The sequence below is a fragment of the Vulpes lagopus genome, chromosome 3 (genome assembly GCF_018345385.1).
Source record: "Vulpes lagopus strain Blue_001 chromosome 3, ASM1834538v1, whole genome shotgun sequence".
NCBI classification, from domain to species: Eukaryota; Metazoa; Chordata; class Mammalia; order Carnivora; family Canidae; genus Vulpes; species Vulpes lagopus.
Window position 1 is genome coordinate 70160462 of NC_054826.1, and position 27490 is coordinate 70187951.

At 38.2% G+C, this 27490-nt stretch overlaps 2 protein-coding genes across 9 annotated transcripts in view; one reads left to right on the forward strand and one right to left on the reverse strand.

The window, feature by feature from the left end:
- The window catches only part of LRRTM3 (leucine rich repeat transmembrane neuronal 3), a 164277-nt gene extending 158273 nt beyond the window's left edge, over positions 1-6004 (reverse strand). The window contains exons 1-2 of the mRNA XM_041748060.1: positions 5142-6004; positions 3247-4778 (exon numbers count right to left, since the gene is read on the reverse strand). Coding sequence (XP_041603994.1) covers positions 3247-4778; positions 5142-5145 — 1536 coding nt within the window. The 5' untranslated portion in view covers positions 5146-6004. The remainder of the gene's footprint in view (positions 1-3246; positions 4779-5141) is intronic.
- Positions 1-27490, forward strand: part of CTNNA3 (catenin alpha 3) — a 1730823-nt gene that overhangs the window by 722632 nt on the left and 980701 nt on the right. The window lies entirely within an intron of this gene.

Genomic DNA, 27490 nt, shown 5'->3' on the forward strand with positions numbered 1-27490 from the left:
AAATGCAAGTCTGATACACAGATCAAAAAATATATGTTGTAAATCATGTTTATATAAGGATTTGGGACTAGAAAAACCGGAGGCGTATAAATAGCTGTGGTTAGTATTACCAGCCACTGGAGGTCACTGCCGCTCCACAGAAATACAGTTTATTGCCTGTCTACTTAGTTGACTCACCAAATCAAGTAAAAAATGGTTTAAATTCTTTGACAAAATGTAATGTCAACATTCTTGGAAAATATAAACTCATTTAAAAGGAATATATCTTGCGTAAGTATTGCTTAGAAAACTATGGCACTGGGACTATTAAAGCTGTGCTGCAATAGCACTCTGGGCACTGAGGCTCATATAAATGGGGGGAAAAAACCCATGCAGTTCAGTCACTAAACTGCATTTCTTCTCTCTCTGGTAAAGCATTCAAAGTACTGACTGAGTTCTTTCTAAGCCGATGCATCTGTGTTGTATAGTTCAATAGGTCAGGCTGGTTTTGTAACTGTTGTCACCTTTGAGGGAAGCCAGATACTTCATGTAAATTTGGAACAGATAATGGAATATCAATTACATTGCTCTAATATGCAATGAGTGTGAAATATATAATGAAAATAGACTTACAGTATGTAGTTCAGAAAGTGCTGTGGGGTGGGGGTGAAGACAACAACTTTTGAACAGGAGAACACTGACCAGTTGGATTTGTTAAATTTAAAATGGTGAACTAGTTATTGTTTATCCTATAAGAATTATCTATCTGTGATTGGAAGATCCTGAGAAATAGAGAAGCTTCATTCCCAAAGTTGGTGGGGGGAATCTTTTTTAAAAAAATTTCATGTCCTGAATTAAAATAACTTCTATAATCTAAGGAATTTTATTTTGATTGTATGATTAAACTTATAAATAAAGCTAGGCATTAAAAAATGACCAGCCTTTAAAATGTTGGTCATTCATTTAATATTACACATGAAGTAGCTTTGAATTTAAGAAACACTTTCAATACAGCAAACGTATTTTATATATGCCGGTAGGATCCCAACAATGAGAACTGCAAGAATTCAAAAATATAAGTATAAATATCCCTTGCCTAAGTTTATTTGGTGCATGACAATTGAGGCAGAAGGTCAAGTCAAAGAATAGAAATGGGCTTTTTCACTTTAACACTGCATTTAATTAATACAACCATCTTTAGTACAGATAAAAATGAGGCTGATCAGAGAAATTTTCTTTTTGAGATGGAATATATATTTAGTGACATTTTATGAAAAATGAAAAATTACAACTTCAGTGAAAAACATCACAGTAGGCTCAGTCATCCAGTTCATAGTACTGTAAGGAAGTATCTGCGTTATTAATGAATTGGGAATCTGTGACTATTTACCATTAATAAATATACATTCAACAATTATTCATGGGTAAATATATTGTAGCTATGATGCTTTTCTGAACTGGCATCTCTTTTAAAGATTTAATCAAAATCAAAGTGCCTTGAGAAATCCACTTTAAATACCCCCTTTCCTTTATTGCTTATAAAAGTATGATTTTTTTTATGATCTGGCTTCCTTGCAATTATATTTCATGGTGACTTGCCTAGATTTTTCCTCTCAGCATATGAAAAGCCTCCAAACTATATAAAAATGCTGGTTAAAAAAATAGCCATTCACTTTTCTTTTTTGCTGCAGTGATTTTGTTTTGGAAGAACAGGGATGTGGTTAAAGATGTGGGGCTTGGCAAGCCAAATTAAACGAAACAGACTGTTTCAATTTCTGATTTTTGTTCCTGTAACAGGATTGTTCATTTTGGAGGATGAGAGAGGATACAATACAGACCAAAGACATTTTTCTAAATCTTATTGAAGTGTGCTCAAAGTTACTGAGATACAGAAGGTATGATATTTGTGCTGCAGTCAATAAACTTTCACCTACGACATAAAAACATGCATGCAGCTTGCAGATTGCCAACAGGGTCTGTACAGAATCATACTGATGGATGAGTTCACAATACAGATGAACATAGGGACACTGTAACATCAGTAATAGAAAAGCAAAAGACAACTGCCATGGAGTTGGTCTTTTTCCCTCTAAGATTTATTTTATACATTTATTAAGGTGTTATTGAAATCATTCTTTTCAATGAAGCTTTTGGTGGAACACATGTCTTGGAATGTGTTCTCTATATGCCTCTGAATGAAGTGTCAGTCATTAGGGGACTAGCGTGTGCAGGGCACATCATGGAATGCAACAGGACAGCCTGACAAATCCCAGACAGAAGAACAGACAGAGCTAAAGATGCCACTCACTACATTAGAGTCCCTAAAGAGCTGGAAAGAAATTCCGGTAAAGCTCCCAACCATAGGCAAACAGCAAGCTGCCTTCCCATTTGCAAGCCTCATCTCTGAAAACTCCCTAAGGTGAGGAACAGTGAAGAAATCTGCCTCCTCAAATTTGCTTCTCGGTTATTTAATTAATTTATTTAGGCTGAATAACGGGCTAGGAGAAACTGACAGTGTGAAACCTCTATAGCTCGATTTTACAGGGATGGATTTCAGAGACAAGGCGTTCAAGTCTAAAACTTTGTATTTTTACCATCTCACATTTTTCAGTTGTGTATTTGCAGCATTTTAACCCTTCAACACTTTTCCGTGGGCTCGCTTTACTGAAATTCAAACACCTCTGGAAATTGCCCACGGTGTTTCTTTAACTCAGCACCATCTTTTGATAGTTTCCTGCAATTTTCTTTTTAAGCCAGACAATGTTTTAAGGCTCTGTCTCTTAAGTGTTCCCGTAATCAAGCATTCTCCTAGAATCAGTTCCAGCTCCCAGTACCTGGGCTCATTCACTTTTTCCTCGATTTGCCAATGAACAGCAAACCTTCTAAAACTAGAAGATTTGGTCCCACCAGAAGAGAAATAACAGCAGCTGTGGGGGATTACTTATGAAAGAAGTTTTATCTTGAAACAAGTGAGATATTAATGCGATCAATAAAGAGTCTTATACAATAGGCATTATCCCTAAACCAGAGTTTGAGCTTTGCTTTGATTGTGGCATTTAAATTTCAATGGGTTGATTATGTATGAGAGGAAAATGACCAGTATTATGAGTGTACTAAAACGGACTGGGAAGGACCTTGCCAGCAAAGTGAGAGAGAGAGAGAGGGAATGGGAGGGGGGCACCACGTTCCCTTTATAGTCACCAGAGTTCAATAAAGCACCACTTATTTCCCAGCTTTTAAGAGCGCTTTTAGGACAATGGTTCATACCTCACACTCCCTGGAGCCTGATTTGTTATAGGTGCAGGGTCCCGTCCCATTCAGCAGCATCTCGCTGGTCTCCGTGTTGGTGGGCTTATAATCTACATAAAATTCCTGGGTGCTGGGAGTCATTTGCTTTAGGGACTGTCTTTTCTTTTTCCGGTGCCTTCGCATGAGGGAGCGCTGCTGCAGCTGCTTCATGCTTGCAGGGTACCGCTTCCATGACACGTAGATAACGAGCAGGATGACGAGCACGGACAGGAAAAGGGCCACGCTCCCTGCGATGATTTTATGGAAAGAGATATGCTCGGTGTCAGCATCGGTCTCTGGGCCAGGCTCCGTGGCTCCCACCGTGGGGGGCAGAGGGGGCTTGCTCTCATGCTTCGGCCTGGGGAGCTTAGGCTTAAATGTCGGCTTTGGAAGAGCCCTGGCCAGATCAAACCTCTCCGTGGTACTTTTGCCACAGATGCTGTAATTCTTCACCGCATCCATCACATTTACTCCTTGCAGCTCTTTGGGACTGGCACAGATAATTGTATTCTCCCTCAGACCTTTAAAACTTTTCAGCCAGTTTACCAGGGAGCAAATGTTTCTGCTGCATTCCCATATATTCCCAGCAAGACTGATGTCATTGAGAGATATCCAAGAATCCAAAATCTCTTGACCAATAAATGTAAGCTTATTGGAATCCAGGTTGAGGCGCTGCAGGTTTGGGACACACTGGAAAACACTAGGTCCACTAAAAGCTTCAATCTCATTGCCTGATAAATCAAGCCTTTGTAATGAGCTCCAGGTCCAGGACATGGTCTGTCCTATGACACTGATTTTATTCCACTGCAAGTAAAGGTTCTGTAGGCTCACCAACCTTGGAAAAAGGGCCAGGTTGAGCTTAGAAAATTGATTGTGCTCCAGGTGAAGTTCTTTGAGTCTGATCATGCCAGCAAAGACATTCCTGGCTAAACTTCGGATCCGGTTGTATCCCAGGTCCAAAAGTTCCAGATTGCGGCAGTCTTGGAATATTCGCACAGGGATGGTTCTCAGGGAGTTAGACCGTAAATGTAAACTCAGCAGCTTCCGCAAGCCCCGAAACTGCTCAGATCCCAGAGAATGCAGCTGATTATAGGACAGATCCAAGTTCCGTAAATTTGTCACAGGTCTGAAGGTATTGTTGAGAAAATAGGAGATTCTGTTGGAACTCAGAATCAACTCTTTGAGTCTGCGTATTCCATTAAAAGCATTCTCATCAATATTGCTGATATGATTATGGTCAAGGTACAGCCAGGTGAGCTGATTGAGCCCTTTAAATTGATTATACTTAAGTTTTTGAAGGCTGTTATAGCGAAGGGACAAACCTAAGCAACCAGCAGATATACTTGAGGGTATCTCCTGTAATTTCTGAGATTCACAATATACCATTTTGCCTTCACACCTACAGCCCTTAGGGCATCCTCGTTCGGCAGAAGAAAGCATTGTCAGTAAGACTGTGGGGGCTATAATCAGTGCTACAGCTGATCCGCTCAGTAGCCTAATTACATTGAAACCTGGAAATAAAAACAACTTAGAAAAGTTATCCCCCCAAAAAGGAATTCATTTATTTTTCAATCAAGCAAAAATAGGCATGTATTTTCTCTTTTAAAAATTAAAATCTAGATAACAACATTTAATATCAAATAACACCTCTTTGAAATTTAAAGAGATTGTCTTTAGGGCTTTTTTTTTTTTTTTTTTTAATAGTTAAGCAAGGAAACGTGTCCACTAAGCAATTGAATGTATAGTCTTAAGCACAGAAAGGTATTCTCTAAAATAATTAAGGCAGAATTACAACACAGACTAGAGGGTTTTGGTTTTATTTTTTTGTTTTTGTTTTTTTTTAAGAAGGAAAGAAGAAAAATGACAAAACATACCCATCCTTTGTATTGTTCAAAGGTCGTCCTTAGGTCTTTTGCTTTGGCTTAAGGGGCCACTTGCATGACAGCCCCTGTCAGCTGCACTGTGGTGAGTCAGGGCTCGCTGACACCCAGGAAGAAAAATTGGACCCCTTGGGAGATGGACCGATTTTGGAACATTATTCTTTGCCAGCCACGCAGAACACTCCAAGAACAAATAAATTCCGACACCGCGTTTGTAGCAAAACATCAAAATCTTCCTAGGTAATAGGATCTTCGTGGATATTACGTTTTTGCATCTTTACAGTTTTTTTTGGGGGGGGGGACGTTAAAAAAAAAACTGGCTTCTACAATTTCTTCTTATCGGGAAGCATGATGTAGTCCTCCAGGCAACGTGGGGCTACCTGAGCTGCCACATCTGTATTCCATAGCCCAGCATTTCTGGGGGTGAGCACCCACTTCAGCCACAAAGCTGCGTTGGAGCCCAGGAATCAGGAGAGCCCCGTACCGCACACACGCTCAGCTCACTTCTGCAGACTGTCATTCTGAAAGCTGCTCGGACTGTTGCTTTGGTTTCAGTGAATGCAGTCTTATGTAAAGCTGCCCCCAGTGGTGAAGAACATTATGGGCATGTGCAGAAATGTCTCTCTTTTATCTTGCAAATGAGCAGGCTCTCTGCTGGAAAATGAATGATTCTTTTGGGTGGCTCAATGGGAACTGAATGGTCACCGTAATCAATAACTAGCAACATTTTCTGTAATTTCCAAGTCTTGTTTTACAATTTGGCAATGTCTTTATTGTCTGCGTCCACTTAATCGCTAAACATGTACTGCCTAGAGTTTTTCTGGAGCTTAACATTAAGTTCACAGACCGAATGTCAATTTTTCTTAACCTCAATGTAGGCTTTGAACTGAAATTTATAAAATGAATTATTGAGCTTTTCACAGAGAAGCATTAACTGCCTGCCCATTTGACCTCTTAGAGTCACAGTGATTATATTATGCAAGGTGTCTCAGGATGCTAAGGCACATACATTTTGGAATACAGGGGATAACTAATGACATATAAATTAATGTGTCCAATAGCTTTTCTGGTTTTCCTACAAAAGACATAATTGGTTTAATGGCTTATGGCTTGGTTTGTTGTTTGGGTTGCTGTCATTTGTTTTTAATTAGAAGAGAAATCATTTTTAGTGCAAGTAGAAGAATCAAGAGATCATTTGGTTCAGTTTATTGATACCACTGCTATTTATTACACGAATAATATTTATTGAGCACTTCCTAAGTGTTTTAAATGAGCTATCTTGTTTTATCTTTAAACAATATTATGATGTAGGTCCCATTATAACCTTCATTTTGAAGATGAGGAAACTGAAGCTTGGAGATGTAGCTTGATGCAGTTCATGCAGTAAGTGGCAGAGCTGAGATTCAAAGCCATCTCTCTCTTATGCTTGGACCTCTAACCACTATGTGATCTTGCCTCAACAGCAATGTTATCTTCATCTGAAAATGAGTCAAGTGAAAATTAGCCTGAATATGATACTGGGTCAAGGAAGCTGTAATATAGATCAATCAATCAATCAATCAATCTTGCTTTGTAGGTTTGTATAAACTTCTTTGGTATGAGTCTTTGAAAGAAATATTATAAAAACTAATGAGAAGCAGTTTAGTTTAGTGATTAAGAGCATGGATTTTTGCACCTAGGATCAAATCCTGGCTGCAATTTGCCAGCTATGTAAACCTGAATAGGTACTTATCTTCTGGATGCCTCATTTTCTCTTCTACAAAAGAGATATGGTAACAACAACAACAAAAAAAATTACATAGAGTGTTTGAGAATTGTCAACTTAATATCTGCAAAGTACTTAGAATAATGTGTAGCACATAATAAACCTGTGTTAGCTGTTATTTGAATATCAATTTTATTGTATTCACTGTCATTGCATATTGTTTAATATTGAATATTGACTATACTGACTCACAAAGAGCCTCTTCAATGAACATTTTTATGTTGTTCACAGTGGATTTCTAGGATTCATTCAGTCTCACCTTTTAGTAAGAGAACTTCCTAAATCTCCATCATCTCAACCTTATCTTTAAAATGAATCTTTTGGTTCTTTGAACCATACCTTGTAATTAATATTTAATTCTTTCTTCCCTAAAGCAGAATATAGTCACATCTGTCTCATAGAGAAAATCATTTTGTTTAAAGATAAATAGTATACCTTAAAAAGTTTGCGTTGTCAGTCTTTGTCAGGTGAATTGGCTGTGGAAAACCCCAGGGAGCTTTGACATTTATCTCTAAGGATGAGAAGTTTGGTAACTGTTGGTCATGACAATCAAAGGGATCTCACATAAATGGTATCAGTGAGAATCACCAATTCCTCAGGATGGTATGAAAAGGGCAGGGCAGTGGTTCCTCCCAAATTATCCATGTTATCAATGCATATAAATCCCACAGAGAGCTTGTTAAAAATAAATTTCTGTCTATCTTTCAAGATTGTGATTCATGGGATGAAAGTGGAAGCACTTATCAACAAGACTGATGGACAAGTAACTTTAAGAAATGCACTGTAAGGAATTTATTAAAATAATAAATATTCTCCTAGTAGGAAAAGAGGATATAAAAACGTATGATATTGTGATGCAAGTTCCATGAGGACAAAGACAGTGTTTTGCCTACTTCAGTTTCTCTAAAACCTAGAAGAGCATTTGACACATAATAGATGCTCAATTATTGAATAGATACATTTTTATGGGGGTCATAAGTACATTTGATGTAGGACAAATTGATTATGTAATGCTAGTCTTGTGCACTTGGGATTGATCTTTGCAGAATTCCTGAGTCAATGATATTGGGTACAAGTTTGGAGAAAGTGTTCTTAAAGAATGTGTGTAAAAAGGCAAAAAAGTAGAAAGTGGAAAGACTTAGATGGTCAGCAAATGATCTTCACTTTTTATGTAGACATCTCTTCATAGTTAAATCATAAATTTCATAAGAACTGTAAATATACTTCTGAATATTCCCTTTGACATGTTACAACTTTTATCATCTAACATACCAAATGGAGCCTGACAACTTGTATCTATTAAAAAGTACTAGAGGAAATCATATTTATAACCTCTCTCTCATATTTCTGTTACTTAAGAACCTCTGATTTTTCTCCTTACTTTCCTTGCATGTCCATGGAGGTATCTTTTGAGATGTCTGTCTTGCTTAACAGCTACAGATGGCTACTCTGCAATGGCTGGAGGCCCCATCAACTTTGTGCTTCTTTTTCCTTCATTCCCTGGTGACAGGAACACAGATGAGCCCATTGAAAATGTAATTCTTGGGCACCTGGGTGGGTCAGTGGTTGAGTGTCTGCCTTTGGTTCAGGTTGTGATCCTGGGGTCCTAGGATTGAGTCCCACATCGAGCTCCCCTCAGGGAGCCTGCTTCTCCCTCTGCCTGTGTCTCTCCCTGTCTCTCTCTGTATTTCTCATGAATATATATACATAAAGAAAACGTAATTCTCTCACTTTGCTTTTCCTGGGAAAAGTCTTGATTATTTATGGTGAACATTCTCTTCTGTGTGCCACACCTTGTCCTTAGTTTTTAGTCATTTTTCTAATACATTGGCTTCTGATCTCATCTTGCTGCATAGTTCTGACTTTATACTCACCTTCACATTTAGTCTCATAATTGATATTTCTTCTTAATATTGAATCATTGGTTTCTTCCTCAATAGTAATGAATAGCCATTCTTGGACTGGGTCTGTCTCCAGTTACTCTGTGTGTTTCCTACCTTGGTACTAGCCTTTAAGCTGGCATCACCACCAAGTCTGTCTCGGTTCAATATAATGAAGTGCATGAAGAGGGAAGACCATTTACGGTGCTAGCAGAAAAATCCAAAAATAAAATAATACAATTCAAAGCAGACTGAATACTTGAGATTGCAGAAATAAGCCCAAAGACATAGAGTCTTTTCTTTCCAAAAGAAAAAAATTATATTCTAAAATATTTTAGCAATTTGCTATAGTACTTTTAAGTTTATCCTCCTTTTACTTTTTGACTATAGCAAGATGATTAGTTCTGATTTCCATTTCAGTAGGACCAAAATTATACTACATTATATATTTAAAATTCTTTTGCACTTACCACCACATACAGAACAAACCATAAATTCCCTGACAAGTTAAATTAGCCCAATGAATCTAGAGCCTTAATGATTTATACAATTATAAAGGGTAGCCATGTATCTGAAGACTTTTTTAAAAAGACTATACTTATAGTATTTCAAATAGCTGCACATATTTTGTTTAAATTGGGTAAAAAATTCTTAGTGTATAATGCCCAATTTCAGTCCAACATGAAATTTAGTTGCCAAAAAACTTAGAAAATCAGGGCTTAAAGAAGATGCACTGATACATTAACAATGGGTTGGCCTCAGGGATTTCGTTCATTTAACAAATACATAGTTTGGGTACCTGCTATGTACTAAATGCTGTTCCAGACACTTGAAATATATTAGTGTACAAAACAAAGGTCTAAGCTTATATTCTATATATATATATATATATATATATATATATATATATTTTTTTTTTTTAATTTATGATAGTCACAGAAAGAGACAGAGAGAGAGAGGCAGAGACACAGGCAGAGGGAGAAGCAGGCTCCATGCACCGGGAGCCGGACGTGGGACTCGATCCCGAGTCTCCAGAATTGCGCCCTGGGCCAAAGGCAGGCGCCAAACCGCTGCGCCACACAGGGATCCCTAAGCTTATATTCTAAAAGGGTGACAGGGACGCCTGGGTAGCTCAGCGGTTGAGCATCTGCCTTCAGCCCAGGGCGTGATCCTGGAGTCCAGGGATCAAGTCCCACATCGGGCTCCCTGCATGGAACCTGCTTATCTCCTTGCCTGTGTCTCTGCCTCTCTCTTTGTGTCTCTTATGAATATATAAATAAAATCTTTAAAAAATAAAAAAATAAAAGGGTGACATGCACAAGCCCCCTCCCCCCAAAAAACAGTATATTATTAGGTAACGTGTACTATAGAGAAAAGTGAGAATAGAGAATATTAGGAATGTAGGTGGTAAGGTAACTTGTAATTTTACTTTTCTAAAAAGTTTTTACTTAAATTCCAGTTAGTTAACATGCAGTGCAATATTAGTTTCAGGTGTAGAATTCAGTGACTCAACACTTCCATACAATACCCTATGCTCCTCACAAGTGCACTCCTTAATCCTCATCACCTACTTCATCCATCCCCCCACCTATCTCCCCTCTGGTAACCATCAATTTGTTCTCTATAGCTAAGAGTCTGTTTCTTGTAATGTTAAATTTTGGGATGGTTAGGGCCTTGGTGGCTTGAGCAAAACCTAGAAGGAGATGAGGTTTTTCACCTTAAGTATATAAGGGGAATGGCTAGTCTAAAGGTCCTCATGTGAGAAATCATATGTTCAATGAATTGCAAACAGGCCAATCTGTCTAGATTGGAGAGAACAATGGGTAGAAGAATTGGAGATGAAGCCAGAGAGGTACTAGGTACTGAGTCATGGAGGGCTTCATATGCCATTGTAAAATCTTTGGCTTTCTTCTGTAGAAAACTGGGAACCAACTCAAGATGCTGTGCTCTTTAAAGATATATAACCAAGTTACCCATTGAAAGGATCACTCATACTGCTGTTATGGGAATGAACTTGAATGGGACAAAAATAAAAACATGGAAACATGGAGGTCAGTAAGGAGGCCATTGTACCAGTTCAAGAGAGAGATGACGGTGCCTTGGCCCAGTGTGGAAGCAGTGAAAATGATGAGAATTGGTTAGGTTTTGGATATATGTTTAGGTAAAACCAACAGATTTCTAATGGATTAGAAGTGGAGGTTTGAGATAAAGAGAGAAATTAAAGACGATTCCTATTTTATAAGTTGAGCAACTAGAGGGACAGTGAAGCCGTCAGCTGCTTCTTTGGGTCAAATTTTGGGCATAGGGTCAACAATCCTCCAGAGTAATTTACAAATAAACTTAGGAAACACCAAAAAAAAAAAAAAAAAAAAAAGCCTACATATTTGAATTAACTTTATTTTTTTTTTCAGCTAGTCTTTTTTTTTATTTTTTTTATTTTTTTATTTTTTAATTAATTTTTATTGGTGTTCAATTTACCAACATACAGAAAAACACCCAGTGCTCATCCCATCAAGTGTCCACCTCAGTGCCCGTCACCCATTCCCCTCCAACACCCGCCCTCCTCCCCTTCCACCACCCCTAGTTCATTTCCGCGAGTTAGGAGTCTTTATGTTCTGTCTCCCTTCCTGATATTTCCCACACATTTCTTTTCCCTTCCTTTATATTCCCTTTCACTATTATTTATATTCCCCAAATGAATGAGAACATACAATGTTTGTCCTTCTCCGATTGACTTATTTCACTCAGCATAATACCCTCCAGTTCCATCCACGTTGAAGCAAATGGTGGGTATTTGTCGTTTCTAATTGCTGAGTAATATTCCATTGTAAACATAAACCACATCTTCTTTATCCATTCATCTTTCGATGGACACCGAGGCTCCTTCCACAGTTTGGCTATTGTGGCCATTGCTGATAGAAACATCAGGGTGCAGGTGTCCCTACGTTTCATTGCATCTGAATCTTTGGGGTAAATCCCCAACAGTGCAATTGCTGGGTTGTAGGGCAGGTCTATTTTTAACTCTTTGAGGAACCTCCACACAGTTTTCCAGAGTGGCTGCACCAGTTCACAGTCCCACCAACAGTGTAAGAGGGTTCCCTTTTCCCCACATCCTCTCCAACATTTGTTGTTTCCTGCCTTGTTAATTTTCCCCATTCTCACTGGTGTGAGGTGGTATCTCATTGTGGTTTTGATTTGTATTTCCCTGATGGCAAGTGATGCAGAGCATTTTCTCATGTGCATGTTGGCCATGTCCATGTCTTCCTCTGTGAGATTTCTCTTCATGTCTTTTGCCCATTTCATGATTGGATTGTTTGCTTCTTTGGTGTTGAGTTTAATAAGTTCTTTATAGATTTTGGAAACTAGCCCTTTATCTGATATGTCATTTGCAAATATCTTCTCCCATTCTGTAGGTTGTCTTTTAGTTTTGTTGACTGTATCCTTTGCTGTGCAAAAGCTTCTTATCTTGATGAAGTCCCAATAGTTCATTTTTGCTTTTGTTTCTTTTGCCTTTGTGGATGTATCTTGCAAGAAGTTACTGTGGCCGAGCTCAAAAAGGGTGTTGCTTGTGTTCTCTTCTATGATTTTGATGGACTCTTGTCTCACATTTAGATCTCTCATCCATTTTGAGTTTATCTTTGTGTATGGTGAAAGAGAGTGGTCCAGTTTCATTCTTCTGCATGTGGATGTCCAATTTTCCCAGCACCATTTATTGAAGAGACTGTCTTTCTTCCAATGGATAGTCTTTCCTCCTTTATCGAATATTAGTTGACCATACATTTCAGGGTCCACTTCTGGGTTCTCTATTCTGTTCCATTGATCTATGTGTCTGTTTTTGTGCCAGTACCACACTGTCTTGATCACCACAGCTTTGTAGTACCGCCTGAAATCTGGCATTGTGATGCCCCCAGCTATGGTTTTCTTTTTTAAAATTCCCCTGGCTATTCGGGGTCTTTTCTGATTCCACACAAATCTTAAAATAATTTGTTCTAACTCTCTGAAGAAAGTCCATGGTATTTTGATAGGGATTGCATTAAACGTGTAAATTGCCCTGGGTAACATTGACATTTTTACAATATTAATTCTGCCAATCCATGAGCATGGAATATTTTTCCATCTCTTTGTGTCTTCCTCAATTTCTTTCAGAAGTGTTCTATAGTTTTTAGGGTATAGATCTTTTACCTCTTTGGTTAGGTTTATTCCTAGGTATCTTATGCTTTTGGGTGCAATTGTAAATGGGATTGACTCCTTAATTTCTCTTTCTTCAGTCTCATTGTTAGTGTATAGAAATGCCATTGATTTCTGGGCATTGATTTTGTATCCTGCCACGCTACCAAATTGCTGTATGAGCTCTACCAATCTTGGGGTGGAGGCTTTTGGGTTTTCTATGTAGAGTATCATGTCATCGGCGAAGAGGGAGAGTTTGACTTCTTCTTTGCCAATTTGAATGCCTTTAATGTCTTTTTGTTGTCTGATTGCTGAGGCGAGGACTTCCAGAACTATGTTGAACAGCAGTGGTGAGAGTGGACATCCCTGTCTTGTTCCTGATCTTAGGGGAAAGGCTCCCAGTGCTTCCCCATTGAGAATGATATTTGCTGTGGGCTTTTCGTAAATGGCTTTTAAGATGTCGAGGAAAGTTCCCTCTATCCCAACACTCTGAAGAGTTTTGATCAGGAATGGATGCTGTATTTTGTCAAATGCTTTCTCTGCATCTAATGAGAGTATCATATGGTTCTTGGTTTTTCTCTTGCTGATATGATGAATCACATTGATGGTTTTACGAGTGTTGAACCAGCCTTGTGTCCCGGGGATAAATCCTACTTGGTCATGGTGAATAATTTTCTTAATGTGTTGTTGGATCCTATTGGCTAGTATCTTGTTGAGAATTTTTGCATCCATGTTCATCAGGGATATTGGTCTGTAATTCTCCTTTTTGGTGGGGTCTTTGTCTGGTTTCGGAATTAAGGTGATGCTGGCCTCATAGAACGAATTTGGAAGTACTCCATCTCTTTCTATCTTTCCAAACAGCTTTAGTAGAATAGGTATGATTTCTTCTTTAAACGTTTGATAGAATTCCCCTGGGAAGCCATCTGGCCCTGGACTCTTGTGTCTTGGGAGGTTTTTGATGACTGCTTCAATTTCCTCCCTGGTTATTGGCCTGTTCAGGTTTTCTATTTCTTCCTGCTCCAGTTTTGGTAGTTTGTGGCTTTCCAGGAATGTGTCCATTTCTTCTAGATTTCCTAATTTATTGGCGTACAGCTGTTCATAATATGTTTTTAAAATCGTTTGTATTTCCTTGGTGTTGGTAGTGATCTCTCCTTTCTCATTCATGATTTTATTAATTTGAGTCTTCTCTCTCTTCTTTTTAATAAGGTTGGCTAATGGTTTATCTATCTTATTAATTATTTCAAAGAACCAACTCCTGGTTCTGTTGATCTGTTCCACAGTTCTTTTGGTCTCGATATCATTGAGTTCTGCTCGAATTTTAATTAACTGTCTTCTTCTGCTGGGGGTGGGGTCTATTTGTTGCTTTTTCTCTAGTTCCTTTATGTGTAAGGTGAGCTTTTGAATTTGAGTTCTTTCCAGTTTTTGAATGGATGCTTGTATTGCGATGTATTTCCCCCTCAGGACTGCTTTTGCTGCATCCCAAAGATTTTGAACGGTTGTATCTTCATTCTCATTAGTTTCCATGAATCTTTTTAATTCTTCCTTAATTTCCTGGTTGACCTTTTCATCTTTTAGCAGGATGGTCCTTAACCTCCACGTGTTTGTGGTCCTTCCAAACTTCTTGTTGTGATTGAGTTCTAATTTCAAGGCATTATGGTCTGAGAATATGCAGGGGACTATCCCGATCTTTTGGTATCGGTTCAGACTCGATTTGTGACCCAGTATGTGGTCTATTCTGGAGAAAGTTCCATGTGCACTTGAGAAGAATGTGTATTCAGTTGAGTTTGGATGTAAAGTTCTGTAGATATCTGTGAAATCCATCTGGTCCAGTATATCATTTAAAGCTCTCGTTTCTTTGGATATGTTGTGCTTAGAAGACCTATCTAGTATAGAGAGAGCTAGATTGAAGTCACCAAGTATAAGTGTATTATTATCAAAGTATTTCTTCAGTTTAGTTATTAATTGGTTTAAATATTTGGCGGCTCCCACATTTGGGGCATATATATTGAGGATTGTTAAGTCCTCTTGTTGGATAGATCCTTTGAGTATGAGATAGTGTCCCTCTTCATCTCTCACTATAGTCTTCGGGGTAAATTTTAATTTATCTGATATAAGGATGGCAACCCCTGCTTTCTTTTGAGGACCATTTGAATGGTAAATGGTTCTCCAACCTTTTATTTTCAGGTTGTAGGTGTCCTTCTGTCTAAAATGAGTCTCTTGTAGACAGCAAATAGATGGGTCCTGCTTTTTTATCCAGTCTGAAACCCTGCGCCTTTTGATGGGGTCATTAAGCCCGTTCACGTTCAGAGTTACTATTGATAGATATGAGTTTAGTGTCATCATATCTATTCAGTCCTTGTTTTTGTGGATTGTTCCACTGAACTTCTTAAAGGGGAATTTTAAGAGTCCCCCTTAAAATTTCTTGCAGAGCTGGTTTGGAGGTTACATATTCTTTCAGTTCCTGCCTGTCTTGGAAGCTCTTTATCTCTCCTTCCATTTTGAATGAGAGCCTTGCTGGATAAAATATTCTTGGTTGCATGTTCTTCTCATTTAGGACCTTGAATATATCCTGCCAGCCCTTTCTGGCCTGCCAGGTCTCTGTGGAGAGGTCTGCTGTTACCCTAATATTCCTCCCCATAAAAGTCAGGGACTTTTTTTCTCTTGCTGCTTTAAGGATCTTCTCCTTATCTTTGGAATTTGCAAGCTTCACTATTAAATGTCGAGGTGTTGAACGGTTTTTGTTGATTTTAGGGGGGGATCTCTCTATTTCCTGGATCTTAATGCCTGTTTCCCTTCCCAGATTCGGAAAGTTTTCAGCTATGATTTGTTCAAATACGTATTCTGGCCCTCTGTCCCTTTTGGCGCCCTCGGGAACCCCAATTAAACGTAGGTTTTTCTTCCTCAGGCTGTCATTTATTTCCCTTAATCTATCCTCATGGTCTTTTAATTGCCTGTCTCTTTTTTCCTCAGTTTCCCTCTTTGCCATCAACTTGTCTTCTGTGTCACTCACTCGTTCTTCCACCTCGTTAAGCCTCGTCGTTAGGACTTCTAGCTTGGATTGCATCTCATTTAATTGATTTTTAATTTCTGCCTGATTGGATCTAAATTCTGCAGTCATGAAGTCTCTTGAGTCCTTTATGGTTTTTTCTAGAGCCACTAGTAGCTGTATAATAGTGCTTCTGAATTGGCTTTCTGACATTGAATTGTAATCCATATTTTGTAACTCTGTGGGAGAGTGGGCTGTTCCTGATTCTTTTTTTTGAGGTGAGGTTTTCCTTCTAGTCATTTTGCTCAGTGCAGAGTGGCCAAAAACAAGTTGTATTGGGAGATGGAGAAAAAGAGAGAGAAGGAAAGAAAAGAGAAAAAGAAAAAAGAGAAATAAGAAAAAAAGGGGGGGGGGGGAAGAGAAGAAAAAGAGAAAGAAAAAAAGGAGAAAAAAGGAAAAAAAGGGTGAGGTGGGGTGGGGTGGGGGAAGCAATCAGAAATCAAGAAGAAAGAAAGAAAAAAAAAAGCACAAAACAAAACAAAAACAAAAACAAAAACAAAAGCAAAACAAACAAACAAACAAAAAAAAACCACGGGGGAGTATCTTCCGATTCTGTATACTTTAAGTCCCTTGACATCCCTTGGAACTGGTCTGTCTCGCTGGTCTTCTGGGGGAGGGGCCTGCTGTGCTGATTCTCAGGTGTGAGCACTTGGGGGAGCTGCTCTGCCCCTGCCTGGTGCAGGGCTCAGTGGGGGTTGTTCACCCCGTGAGGCCCCGGGAGGAAGCCACAGTGGCGGGGGCAGCTCTGGGACCCTGGAGTCAGCTCCCGCAGTAGCTCCGGGGCTCTCCGTCTGCAGGGCCTGGGGGCTCCGGGGCGGGGCCGCTGATCTGCTCACCTCGGGGCAGGAGCATCCTCGCTCTCCTGGGCCCTCCCAGCCTCTGCCTGTCCCGGGGGAGGCCGGATCCTGGGCTGTGTCCCGGCGCCCTGTGCTCTGGAGCCTGCGCTGTTGGATTCGCGCTCCCGCCCCGCAGCCCCCTCCGCGGAGCCGCCGCCCGAGCCCCTCCGAGCTGTTCCCGGAGCCGCACAGCCCCCTCCGCGGAGCTTCTTCCTCCGCCCGAGCCGCCACCGCTGAGCTGTTCCCGGAGCCCCACAGCCCCCTCCGCGGAGCCGCCGCCCGAGCCCCTCTGAGCTGCTCCGGGTCCCGCCGAGCGCTGCAGCCCTTAGGGAGCTCGGCGCACTCTCTGGGGCGCAGTTCCTCTGTTACTGTACCAGGGAGCCCGAGGGCATCCCCGCCCTCCTGGGTCCTGCTCTAACTCCCTGCGGGCCCCTTTCCGCCCGGGAAGGTCGGTGCAGCTCCTGCTCCTCCGGGACGGGGCTCTCCTGTCCTGGGGACACTCGCCCCGGCCTCAGCCCGGCTCCTCGCGGGGCCCCTCCCCCTTGGAGGCCTTTTGTTCCTTTATTTCTTTTTCCCCGTCTTCCTACCTTGATAGAAGCGCGAACTCTTCTCACTGGAGCGTTCCAGCTGGTCTCTCTTTAAATCTCAGGCCGAATTCGTAGATTTTCAGGATGATTTGAATGTTTTCTAGGTAATTTGTTGAGGACAAGTGACTTGGAGACCCTGCTCCTCCGCCATCTTGCCCCTCCCCCCTTGAATTAACTTTAAATTTGGCTTTCACTTTTCTTCAATTTTGTGAGACTTTAATTTTCGAAAATGTCTTCTTGATATTAGGCCTCATCACCTAATGCATTTTAAAATACAAAGGACCATGGTACGCTTAAAAATATTTTATAGGGATCCCTGGGTGGCGCAGCGGTTTAGCGCCTGCCTTTGGCCCAGGGCGCGATCCTGGAGACCCGGGATCGAGTCCCACGTCGGGCTCCCGGTGCATGGAGCCTGCTTCTCCCTCCGCCTGTGTCTCTGCCTCTCTCTCTGTGACTATCATAAATAAATAAAAAATTAAAAAAAAATATTTTATAAAGTGATTAGCAAAATTATCCACTAAACAATAGCAACTGTAGGTTTCTTCTATTCAGATGGCCTAGACAGAGGCAATGTCTTTGCATATGACCTCGGAGAGCAATGGAACCAAAAGTTTTGGTGAAAGCTGAAAATTACATAAAGATCAGACACAGGACTACGTATACTGGAAAATAAATTTGGTGCATCCAAAATGTCCTTCTAAAATAACTTAGAGAATGACACATACTTTTATTGCATGTGTCAGTTGACATTTGGAATTTGGAACTGATTCTGGCCAAACTTCTCAGGGTTTCAGTTTGTTTATCAGCAGAATGGGACTCATAAAACCTGTGTTATGAATCTCTAAAGCTTTAATTTAAGGTAAATTTCCACAATTTATGGACAAATACTTTATAAAGTGGTATAAACTGTTTCTGGAATCAGAGTACCAGTGAGAAAATTAATTTTATTTAATTTTGTCTAGGTTCTCTGGTCATGAACATATACTGCAACAAACATGTATCAAGGGACATGAACATGACCAAGAGTGGAGTCAGAATTTACCAATATAATAATAAAAAAATTCCTTAGTATTCCCTTTCTACTACATATTTAATGCCACAGTCATTTATTATATAGTATACACTGTTGACATTCTGTATTCTAACTCATGAAACGCTTTCACCAAGAAATGCATTTGATCTAGATATTTTAAAGAGCTTAATGTTTTTGACTCAGTTACTCTGTCATGTGGTGGAGTTGTCAGAATGCTAACAAAGAGTTCCCTACAGCTATGAAAATGATTTTCTTTATTTCTAGTTGTTGGAATACACATACACATTTGTACATTTGTAATTATATCCTGATATTTCATAAAAGCATTAATATGTCTCTGAAATATCCTTAGTTTCCATCTGCTTGCTTCAAGGGCTCTATTAAAAACCATGTTTGGTCACATATGGTTATGAGTGAACATCTCTGACTTAAATAAATGGATAAAGAAAGTTCTATGTCTAACCATTATAATAGTCTCCCAATGTTTTCTTGAAATGAAGCAAATTCAAATGAATGAGCCCTTATAAGGTTATCTAGCACACGTCCCTTTCCCTCACCTGAAGGTGTATTTATGCTGTGGCACCAATCCATATTTTCAGTTTTCATTGCATTCCTCACTTCACTTTCTTCAGAGGTAGCCCTAAGCTAACTTGGCAATAGGGAAAAATAACAGACTCTTAAAGAATAACACTTAGTGGAAGACTTCTGAAGACTGAAAAGACCACATGACTTTGAGGAAATAATTGTTTTTGTGGAAATTTAAAAACATACAAAAATGTAGAGAAAATAGCATAATAAACATCAACTTCAACCAATTATTAATATTTTACTAATTTTTTTCATCTATCCCTTCCCCTCTTCCTATATACACACACCTTCCCCCCTCCCCCGCCCCCGGAGTCTTTTTAAAAGCAAATCTCAGATATCATGTCACTTTACCCATATATATTTAGTATGCAATTCTAACCAATAGAAACTTTTAGTTTAACAATGTAGCTTTATTGTACCTAACAAAATTAATATTAAGTTCATAAAGTTGATTTGTAGTCAAGATTTAAGCAGAGCATAGTAATTGCATTTGGTTTTCATGTTTCTGAAATCTCTTTAGTTTTTTAATGCCATTAATTTATTGGAAGATATCAGGTCATTTGGACTTTATCTTGTTCCATGCTCTGCATTTGGTTGATTGCTTCCCTTGTGTCATTTAACTTGAAAACATTTGTTGAGCAAGGATACATTTATTAATTTAAGCATGATATCTAGCCCCAATGTATGCATAGGACATTTATTTACATTTGGTAGCAAAGCTAAAACTTGCCAAACTTTTGAGTTAACTGAGACTTAGAGCTCAGGAAAAAAAATGTATTTCTGTTTTGTGGTACCAGGGAATTCAGTAATGGGTCAAATGGCAAGTTCAGGAATGGGGAGTTAATATTAAGGTGTCATGATTCTATGTTGGTTTAATGTTTATATTTACCAGTATTTCTGTCCTTCACTTTCCATCACACTTCTCCATAGTCAGCAAAAGCAATTATTTAATGTTTCTTGTTAAAAAAACTAACTTTTAAAATTGGTGTTGAAGTATTCTTCTAACAAAGGCTCGAAAAATTCCTTTCAAAAGAATAGAAATCAAAAGTCACTTATAGTCATTTATACTGAGAGAAATCAGTTTTCTAGCTTTTCATTTAGAAAAAATTCTATAAAGGAATTTGTAAGAAACAGTCACACTGTAAAATTTATAGTCATATATATATATATGTATAATATATTCCTAAATTTCTTATAATTTCTCGCAGTAAAGCAAAGTAGTTTTAGAGTAACTATAAATGTCTCTTAACTAAATTTGCACCTTAATATTTGATGTTCTACTTTGCATGTGTGTCTGTGCTTTGAATATAAAGCCAATATTGTTTAAGTGGTGTCATAATAAACATTTGCTATATTTGCTTCATATATATTCTGATGTAACAAGAATTTTTAAAGAGAAAAATTCTGTTCTGGCCCATTTAGGTTGCTTTAACAGAATACCACAGATTGGCTGGCTTTTCAACAACAGAACTTTATTTCTCACAGTTCTGGAGTCTGAGAAGTCCACGATCAAGAAGCCAGCAGATTCTATGTGTGTCTAGGGCCTACTTCCTGATTCATAGAGATGTCCTCTTTTCTCTATAACTTCACATGACGTAAGGAGCAAGGGGTCTCCCAGGGGCCTCTTTTATAAGGGCACTAATTCCTTCATGAGGACTCTCCTCTCATGACCTAATCACCTCCCAAAAGCCCCACCACCAAATACCATCACATTGGGGATTAGGTTTCAACATATGAATGTGGAGGGGCAGGGGGTATAAACATTCAGCCTATAGCATTTTCTATTGTATTTTTAAAGCATTTATATAATAATTTTAACTGGGTACACTAGTATATTTTTAAAATCTGCCTTCCTGACAAATACATCAGCATGAAGAATTAAATTCCCCAACTACCAGGTGGGGAAAGATAATAGAAATTTTGATTTCGATTAAAAACCATAATGTTCCATTGGTTAGTTTGATTTTTGTTCCTGAAACAGTAGGTCTGATATTTTTAATTTTATGCTGCGGACTTAAAAGATATTAAACTTCGGAGAGAAGAGAAATGCTGCATAGGTTTGCAGTGTAGTGGCAGAGAATAGGAGCCTATGGGTCCTTATATTACACTAAAATGTATCCTGTCAATTTGGGGACTCTCTGAAACTGGGCAGGAGAAACCTTCTGTGTATTGTTAATGCTTACTTCTGATTGAAAACTAGTTCCAGTAAGGGTGCAGGGGAATGCTTAGGAATCTCCTGTGGCTAACAGCAGAGCCCCCATGTGGCAAAATTGTGACTTAGGCAGAAATTGACTTAGTCCCTGGAAGCGAATGCCACAGGTCCTTAATAAAAATAAAATTTCTTTTCTGGTACTGGATTGAGAATTTATTTATTTATTCAGTGAATATCTATCAAGGTCTTCTGCTGTTCTTTTTGCTGTGTATACAATGGGGAATAAGGCGAAGTGCCTACCATCAGAGGACTTGCATTCCAGTTAATGAGGCAATAAAAAATAAACATCATAGGCACACACAACAATGCCAACTAGAGATAAGTGCTATGAAGACAAATGACAGGATAAGGGGTAGTGACAGTTTGATAAAATAGTCAGAAAATCTCTTTCTGAGGACTTCACATTTGAGAGCAAATAAGAAGAGCCTCATGTGACTTTCTGTTCCCAGAGATGTAAGCTCTCTTTGGAATTTTCATTGATCACCAACATTTTTACTGTGGCTTCAGGCAGCCCCTGCTCCCCCTTAGACACTTCTGACCAAGAGAAGGCACATTCTCTTTTTGGAATAAGTAGCACAGCTGAGAGTTTAAACAAAATTTGAAGACTTTTTTTTAAATAAGAGATTTAAGAGATAACACAAAAAGAACAAACAGAAATATAACGCACAAAATGATTTTAGATGGAGTTGGCTTTCTTAGATCTGGTTTTCAGATTCAGACTTGGCACCAGGAATATTTGCCCCATCAGGCGTGATCCCACCCACTCAAAGATTGTTGCAGGCTTCATCATTTATATCAGATCCTCAGACAACAAGTCAACTATTCAAACAGGCATTTCACATATATGATAAATTCATACATACCATAACTTTCCACCAAGTACCTCCTTATCTCTTAGTGATTTTCTCTCATCTCCAGTACTTTGTCCCTAGATGCCTATAGAGACCCATTCTTTGTGGATATTTTTTCCACTAAACAACAAATGAATTCTGTGGTATTAACAGATAATGGGTTTATAGTATTAGCTTTCTTAGTGTATTTGAAATGCAAAAATGGAAAATATTAAGGAATCATTGACAACTGAATTTTATGTACATAGTGTGAGAGGCAGATACAAAAAAAGACTTGTACAGAAAACACCTATACTTGCTTCTCCTTCTCAGTTTCTTCACCGATTACTCTTCCAAGATTCAGTGACTTTATTTTGGCTACTATTTTTTTTCTTATAATATTTCTGAATTTTGTTGATATTTTCATTTCTTGTGATTTTAACTGAAATTTACTATCATATTCTCTCTCACTTTCCTACTTCTCATATAAATCAGTATTAAATAAATAGTACTGAAAATGACCATGTGAGCAAAGATGCTATTGGATTAAGTGGTGTACTGAATTATGTTCACATTCTCTCTACTTTCTCTGCTCTCTCTCACTCTGGAACTTTTATTGGGCAGATTTTAGATTTCCTGGATTGAGTCATTTTTGTTGTATTTTTTTCTCCTATGTTTCCATCTCTTTATATTTTTGTCTTACTTTCAAGTGATTTCCTCAGCTTTATGTTACAATATTTAATCTGTTTATTAAAAATTTAGATCAGGTGTCAGCAAACTATGGCACAACCAAGTCCAACAATGATGTTAAGTCAAGTGGTGTAAATAAAGTTAAACTTTTGTAACTAAAGGAATACGTTCATGCTTATCCATTTATGCACTGTCTACAGATGCTTTCATTAATCAATGGCAATGTTTAGAGACTGTAAATCCTGTAATCTTATAGTATTTGCTGCATATCTCTTTATTTTAAAAGTCTGCTGATCCTCTACCTCCCCCCAATTTAGTTGATCATATTGGTCATCTCTAGAACTCTTTTTTGGTTCTCTTTTTCTCCTTCTTTGCATACTGTTTTATTTCTAGAAACATGACATCTTCTTTTCATTCTAGAATATTATATAGAGTGTTTTGGTCCTATATTTTTGGTGCAATGCCTCTGAGGTATTTAGCTAGTTTGTCTTGGTCCATTTCATGTTAGAAGCTTTTTTAAAATGTTAAGTTTCTTGTGTGCTTATTCAGATTGAGTGGGGCACTGAGAGAAAGTTCCCTGTGTATGGGCTTAGTTTTGGCTGTGGATTCTGTGGGAGCAAGATTAAAAAATGAACTTGCCTTTTCACTGAGAAATCTCCAGATACACGAATATAGCTATTTTCTTTCCCTTGGAGACCTCCAACTGGAGCTGGAGGCTATCAGTGTTCTAGGGACAAAGCAGGAGAAGGGTGCTGAGCTCTTCAAGTTCATTATGTACATTCTCATTGAATTTTCCTGTTTTCAATCCCAAGCGTCAGTGCTTTGCCTCATATACTTAATCTAGCTTCCCAGGTTTGGATGTTCAGAAAAAATTTTTTTTCTCTGCCTGAAGAAAGCAGTAATGTCTTAGTCAGCCCAGGCTGACTATATAATAAATATCATAGACAGGGTGGATTACCCAATAGAAACTTGGAGGCTGCAACTCTGAGATAAGGTGTCAATGTGTCTGGGTTCTTGGTGAGGTTCCTCCTCCTGGCTTGCAGATGGACACATTCTTGGTGTATCCTCACACAGTAGAGAGACCATGATGCTTGTGTTTCTTCTGCTAAGAGCACTAATCCCATTCATGAAAGCTCTATGTTCATAACTTAATTACCTCCCAAAGGCTCCACCTCCAATATCATTATTTTGGATATTTGGGCTTCAGCATATGAATTTGTGGTGGGAGGCAGGGAGCACATAAACATTCAGTCCATAGAAGATAGTTTCTTGTTTTCTAGGGGTAAAAATGGGCATCCAGGACTCTTTATGAATATTTTACACTGGTTCCCATATTTTTAGTGATCCCACCTTCTTGAGGCTCCGAAGACCTTTTTTACACAGTATATGGTCCACCTTCAGTAAGCACTTAGGTGTAGCTTTCTTTTCTTTTTCTTTTTTTTTTTTTTAGGATTTTATTTATTTATTCATGAGAGACCCAGAGACACACACACACACACACACACACACACACACACACACACACAGAGGCAGAGACACAGAGAAGCAGGCTCCAAGCAGGGAGCCTGATGCGGGACTCGATCCCGGGACTCCAGGATCACGCCCTGGGCCAAAGGGAGGAACCAAACCACTGAGCCACCCAGGGATCCCAGGTGTAGCTTTCTTGACTCTACTTCTTTACAAAATATTTTATGTTTTCCAAAACTTTGTAGAAATTGTTCATTCATACTTATATTTCCTTTTAACCTCATTTGTATTTGTTTGCTATTACCTGAATTTTAAGGGGGAAGAGGCAATAAAACTGTGTAATCTGTCATCTTTCAGATATGAAATTATCATGGCACATTATAAGCATAACAGGTGATGATAGGGAGTGTAGGAATGCTTCTTCATAGGAATGTTTCTTCAAAAGAATGAGTTTATAATTTTATAATGAAATAAGAGAATTCTATGTAATGCTTTCTTTTTTTTAAGATTTTATTTATTTATTCATGAGAGACAGACAGAGAGAGAGAGAGAGAGAGAGAGAGATCTCTCCAGGATCACGCCCTGGGCCAAAGGCAGGCGCTAAACGACTGAGCTACCCAGGGACCCCCTATGTAATGCTTTCTTATGAAACCAACTATACTCTGAGCTGAGTATATACTGCTTTTTTGTATTGAAATTTTAGTTACAATTATCAATTATACTTTAGAGTGAGTCTTCAAACTAAAAAAAATTTTTTTTTTGCCCTTTTCAAATGTATGTTTGTGACTTAATAGTGAAGAATTAGAAAAACTTGAACTTTATATATATGTCTCTGGTATTGGGGGTGTGTTGTGTGTGTATGCATGAGTGGGTATGTGTGTATGTGTTTATATTTCTAGGAAATAGAGCTTTAAAAATAAACACAATATTTTAAATATACAACTATTTATTTATGATCTAGGTTTGTATCTTCTGATAGCTCAATATGTGTCTATGTTCAAAAACTAGTAGTAGGTGTCACATGGTTGTGTAAATTCATTAGTTCTATTCATTAGTTATATTCAAGACCAGACTTTTCCTTAAAGGAAACAGCCTGCATTGATTCTGTCTTTTTTCTCTTTATGGCATTAGTTAAAATCATGAAAATATTTTTGATTTGGTATATGTAACTTTCAATCTAGGTATTTTCCTTCTGACATACTCTAGGTTTCTCTCTAGAGAATCCACAATAATTAAACATGTCATCACATTCTTAGGCCATTAGTTCTAATTCTTAAGCTTTGTAGGTTTTCTGTGGATACTTTTTAAAGGCCTGAGAGGTTTTATATAATTTCAAGTGGCTTATAGGCTTTGCAAGTTAAACTTGGAAAATATTATAGTAATACCAAGTAATAATGGTATAGAGGCTTAAAAAATCATAAATTGGAAAGAATTTTGAGACTATTTTGTTAAAACCATGTTTCAGATATCAGAAAACTGAAACCCAGAGAGATGAAGTAACTGGATCTATTCATATGTGACAGCATATAGGAACTTTGCATGCAACCTAGATCTTTTGACTTTAGTGTATTTCTTATAACTGTTTTGTCTTCCTTGAATTCAAACCAAAGTCTTTATACCATGTGGAAAACAATAGCAAATATTAATAGATAGCTTTTCCCCTAGCCTCAGATAGATTTATCCAGACAACTAAAACTGAAAATCTGTTTTGTTAGATAGAAATGAAATATGCCTTAAACTATCTTTAAGTTTATTTCTTTTCCACTATAAAAGCAATACATATGTATTATAAAACGTAAGAACCATGCTCTCACCATCCAAGGGCAATCTCTGTTAGTATTTTGGCAATTATGCATATTTTTGTTAACTTGAATTTAATACATCACATTCCTTTAAGTAGACAAAACAATTATTTTAAATTCCTTCTACTTTTGGAAATTTAGTTTATGGAACAATCTTTATTAATGTTGAATTATTCAGGCTTACCTTACTTTAAATCACTGAAATGTAAATTATTGGCTTTGAAAAGGAAATAAATAACTAATATTCTAGTACACACGGTCTCTTTCCTATATGGCTATCGTAATCTTTTAAATAGCAAGTTATCCCATGCCAGTGGATAAGGTAAACAGAAAAGAATTACTGCTTCCTTCTCTTCTGATATTTGATGAGTCTTTGGTGGAATGACATGAAGGTCAATTCCAGAATCGTCTGACTCTCTCTCTAAAACACTACTGCTGATTTGGTTATGTTATTGTTTCACTTAAATCCTTTGACTAGCTCACTGTCACCTCCGGTCAAACAGTAGATTCATCCTTATGACACACAAGGTTATTTTGATTTGATTCATTTTGTTGTTAGATAAAGTCAAATAATCAGCTGTCAAGAAGAGCAAGAACCTTTTTGGAACAGGAAGTAGCTTCATTTCAGTGCCCTGCACTCTGCTATTCTCCATTGGTATCACCTCCCTTGTATTCACCTCTGTTCTGCCTGCAAGCTCCTGTTTATTTATAGGGTCTCCTTCCTATGGAATTGGCTTGCCATATTATCTTTAATGCCTACATGCTACTTCATGACTCTTTCAGCTTCACTCCAAATCAGCTCATTCTTCCAATCTTTTCATCTTAAAATCTTAGAGAAGACAAGGTTGATCCTTTTGTTACCACACCACTGAATTAGTTGTTCTTGAATAAAGTGATCACCTTGAGTGTAATCAGTTGTGACAGAGGGCCAGTTGAAGGCTATTATGAAGTTGGGAAGGTCATATTGTATAAGACTGGGCAGGTGCTTTAGGTGGGGCCAATTGTAGCTATGGAAGACAGTGAATGAAAGCTGATTTGAAGATCTCTTACTATTTGGTCCAAAATGACACTTTGTCATTACTTCCAGTCACTGCAATATGCTATGCAACCTGTGAACCAGCCATACCAAAGTATTCATCATACATGAATAAGCCAGGTTTTAATATGCCTTAAGTCACTGTTTATGCTATTCTATCTTATAAGAATAGCCTTCCCCCACTATCTATCAGGTGAAATTGTCTATAAAATATATCTCAAATGTTATATTCTCCATAAAACCCTTCTAGGGATTTGGTAACTTCCTCATTAGCACCTTTCAGTCATATACCATATACATATGACATATAAATACATTATATTATAATTGTTTGTATGTAGATTTTTTTCAAAAGAATATCCCTTAGATTCAGGGATAGTGGAATCTCATTCATCTCTAAATAT